Source organism: Pinus tabuliformis, chromosome Q (assembly GCF_031772625.1).
Source record: "Pinus tabuliformis cultivar Carrire ecotype Pingquan chromosome Q, CPIR1, whole genome shotgun sequence".
NCBI classification, from domain to species: Eukaryota; Viridiplantae; Streptophyta; class Pinopsida; order Pinales; family Pinaceae; genus Pinus; species Pinus tabuliformis.
The window spans coordinates 1068295019-1068297914 of NC_142296.1; the positions used below are offsets into that span (position 1 = coordinate 1068295019).

Below are 2896 nucleotides of genomic sequence, written 5' to 3' on the forward strand. Positions count from 1 at the left end.
AGAATAACCTCAGCCCAAAGGCTATTTTGTTTAAGTAAGAGCCAACTCTGTTTGGCAGCCAAGGCTTGAGCAAAAACCAGAAGAAGTTTAAGTCCCCAACCTCCCCACTTCTTAGGAGTGGCAATTCTTGTCCATTTTACCCAGGCAAAAGGTTTGCCCTCTTTGCTTCCATTCCAAAGGAATTTACAACAGATTTGTTGAATTCTATGAAGTATCCCTCTAGGTATCCAGGCGAGTGACATCCAGTATACCGGGGTGGCCTCCAGGACTGTTTTAATAAGGACAAGTCTGCCAGCCCTAGACAGGAGCCTATGACACCAACAGCTGATTCTCTTCTCCACTTTTGCAATGAGCCAGGTCCAGTTTGCAATCTTATAACTATCAGGTTTTAGTCTGAAGCCCAAATATTTCAATCCCCCCATCAAATCAGTTGCTTGAAAGGGAAAATATTGTGTGGCCAACAGAGATTCCTGTGGGGTACATTCAGATAATGAGATGGTGGATTTTTCTCTGTTGATCTCCATTCCCATGGCTCTGCTGAACAGGCTCAGAATCTCATTCAATGAAGTCGTGTCCCAGACGCTGCCATTCAAGAAGATCAAAATGTCATCTACAAAAAGTAGATTTGTCAGGTAGAATTGTTCCATAATTTTTAGACCTTGAAGGCCCCCTCTTTTTTTTTTTGTAGCTATAAGTCTGCTCAATCCTTCCATGACTAATAGGAAAAGAAATGGTGATAAAGGGCATCCTTGCCTAATCCCTTTATCGATATTGAAGGAGGGCGATGTTGAACCATTAATGAGAATGGCAAAGGAGACAGAGGAGATGCATCCCATGATCCAGTTGATGAGAGCTGGTGGAAATCCCAAGTGAGTAATAATCATCTTGATGTACAGCCAATTCACTTTGTCAAAGGCCTTTGACAGGTTGATTTTGAGAGTGAGTCCCTTGAGATTTCTGAGTTTGATGGAGTGGAGGGCTTCCTGGGCTGTACCAATGGCATCCTGAATATGTCTATGGTGGAGGAAAGCAAATTGCTCCTGAGAGATGTGATTGGATAATATAGGCTTGATGCTATTGGCGATGATTTTAGAGATGATTTTGTATAGACAGTTGCAAAGGGATATAGGCCTGAAGTCATTAAAAGAGGATGGCGAATCCGTCTTGGGTATCAAGGCCAAGTAAGTGAAGTTTATGGGGGGGTGGATGTGACCCGTAGTTCTGCTTTCTTCAATGATTGCAAGTAGATCCTCTCCCAGTAACTCCAGAAAAGCCAAATAGAACTCCACTGGCCAGCCATCCGGGCCAGGAATCTTATCTTTCTTGAACCACTTGAGAGTTCCTTCCAATTCCTCCAGAGTGACCGGTTGATTTAGCTCCTCTGCCTCTTCCTGTTCCACTAACCTTGGAAAATGGCCAGCTAAATTGATGATATCCGGGAGATTGATGGCTGTCGGCGCAGTGAATTGCCTCTTGAAATGTGTGATCCCCAATCTGACTAATTGTGGGTGAGTGGAGGCCCAACCCTCAGGCTCACAGGGCATCTGCCAGATGGTATTTGTGGCCTTTCTTCCATTTGCAAAATTGTGGAAGAATTTGGTATTACCATCACCCGCTTGGAGCCAGGTGGCTGTACTTTTCAATCTCCATTGTTCTTCCCTTTCCAGTAGCATTTTACTCTTTTGGTTCTCCAACGTGACTAGATGTGTTTTAGTCTCCTCTAATAAGAAACCCAACCCCTATTCATCCAATAACTGTGCAATCTGAAATTCAATGTCAACAAGTTGCTGGTCATCTCTCAGCTTCTTCCTATTTTACCACTCCTCTGTCAATGACCTGAGTTTATTTAGCCGGATACAGAAGTCCGCAGCCGACCTTTGTTCCCTCGGGGGGGTTGAGCTATCCAAAACTCAGTGACCATGTTGATGTAGTCAGGATCTTTAACATGCCCAACAAAAAATTTGAAGGGGGAGCGCGGCTTTTTTTATGGTCTGGTGATTTGGAGAAATATGGGTAGATGATCAGATGATCCCCCAGATCCCACCCATTGTCGATAAAGGGGGAGGTGACGGATGAGGTCTTCATGAATCAAGTCATATCCGGCCTAGTGCAGCCTCCCCCGTCCGCCGATTGTGCCAGGTGGGCAGTTTCTTATTCATGGGAACATCAACTAAATTGCAGGTATCCAAAAGAGTACTCGTCTGATCGGAAATAGGATCTATTTGAGCTTGTTGTCCCCAGGATTCTTCCATGCCTAAAGAGAAATTTAAATCCCCCCCTATGATGGTAGTGTTAGAGACAAGATCATGTTCCAACAAATTGTGCCAAAATTCCAATCTGTTCTGATTAGGTGCATAAATGTTAATCACTTTTAACTGAAGTCCCAGCTCCCCTACAAAAATGTCCATTCCTATGAAACCCATACCGCCCCAGGTGGATATATGCTTGACTGTTTTAGGATTGATGCCAATTGCAAGACCACCAGATCTGCCAATGGCATCCATGCCCTGAAATACCCAGCCCGACAGAATAGAGTGTAGGGTTCGGATAGTATTGTCAGAAGTGCCAAGGGTTTCTTGAAGGAAGAGTATGTCACAGAAAGTATCCTTTAACAATCTTTTAAGAGCCAATCTCTTTTTGGGGTTGGCTAGTCCTCGGCAGTTGTAGGAGAGCCAAATCATGGGGGACCATGGGCAGTGGGCTCATATGCTCTAAGTGCCCTCTCAATGGTATGCTGTCAGCCCCTCGCTACATCTGCCACCGCTGTCTTGATGGCAGATTTGATCTTGGATGGGCGTCTTATGGCTGGTTTATGGAGCTTAGTCTTTCCCGGGGAGAGGCCCAATCCAAGATGCAGGGTTTTAGGTCTAATTCTGGAGCGGAGGTTGTAGGGATG

At 45.0% G+C, this 2896-nt stretch overlaps 1 protein-coding gene across 1 annotated transcript; it reads right to left on the bottom strand.

Annotated features, from left to right (window-relative positions):
* Positions 1 to 2093: 2093 nt before the first annotated feature.
* Positions 2094 to 2681, bottom strand: LOC149223210 (uncharacterized). The gene has a single exon (XM_089387828.1). The coding sequence runs from the start codon at positions 2679 to 2681 to the stop codon at positions 2094 to 2096; it is 588 nt and encodes a 195-aa protein (XP_089243954.1).
* Positions 2682 to 2896: the final 215 nt, after the last annotated feature.

Excerpts from the sequence above, each read along its gene's own strand:
- LOC149223210 (XM_089387828.1), bottom strand. The coding sequence starts at position 2,681 with ATGATTTGGCTCTCCTACAACTGCCGAGGACTAGCCAACCCCAAAAAG.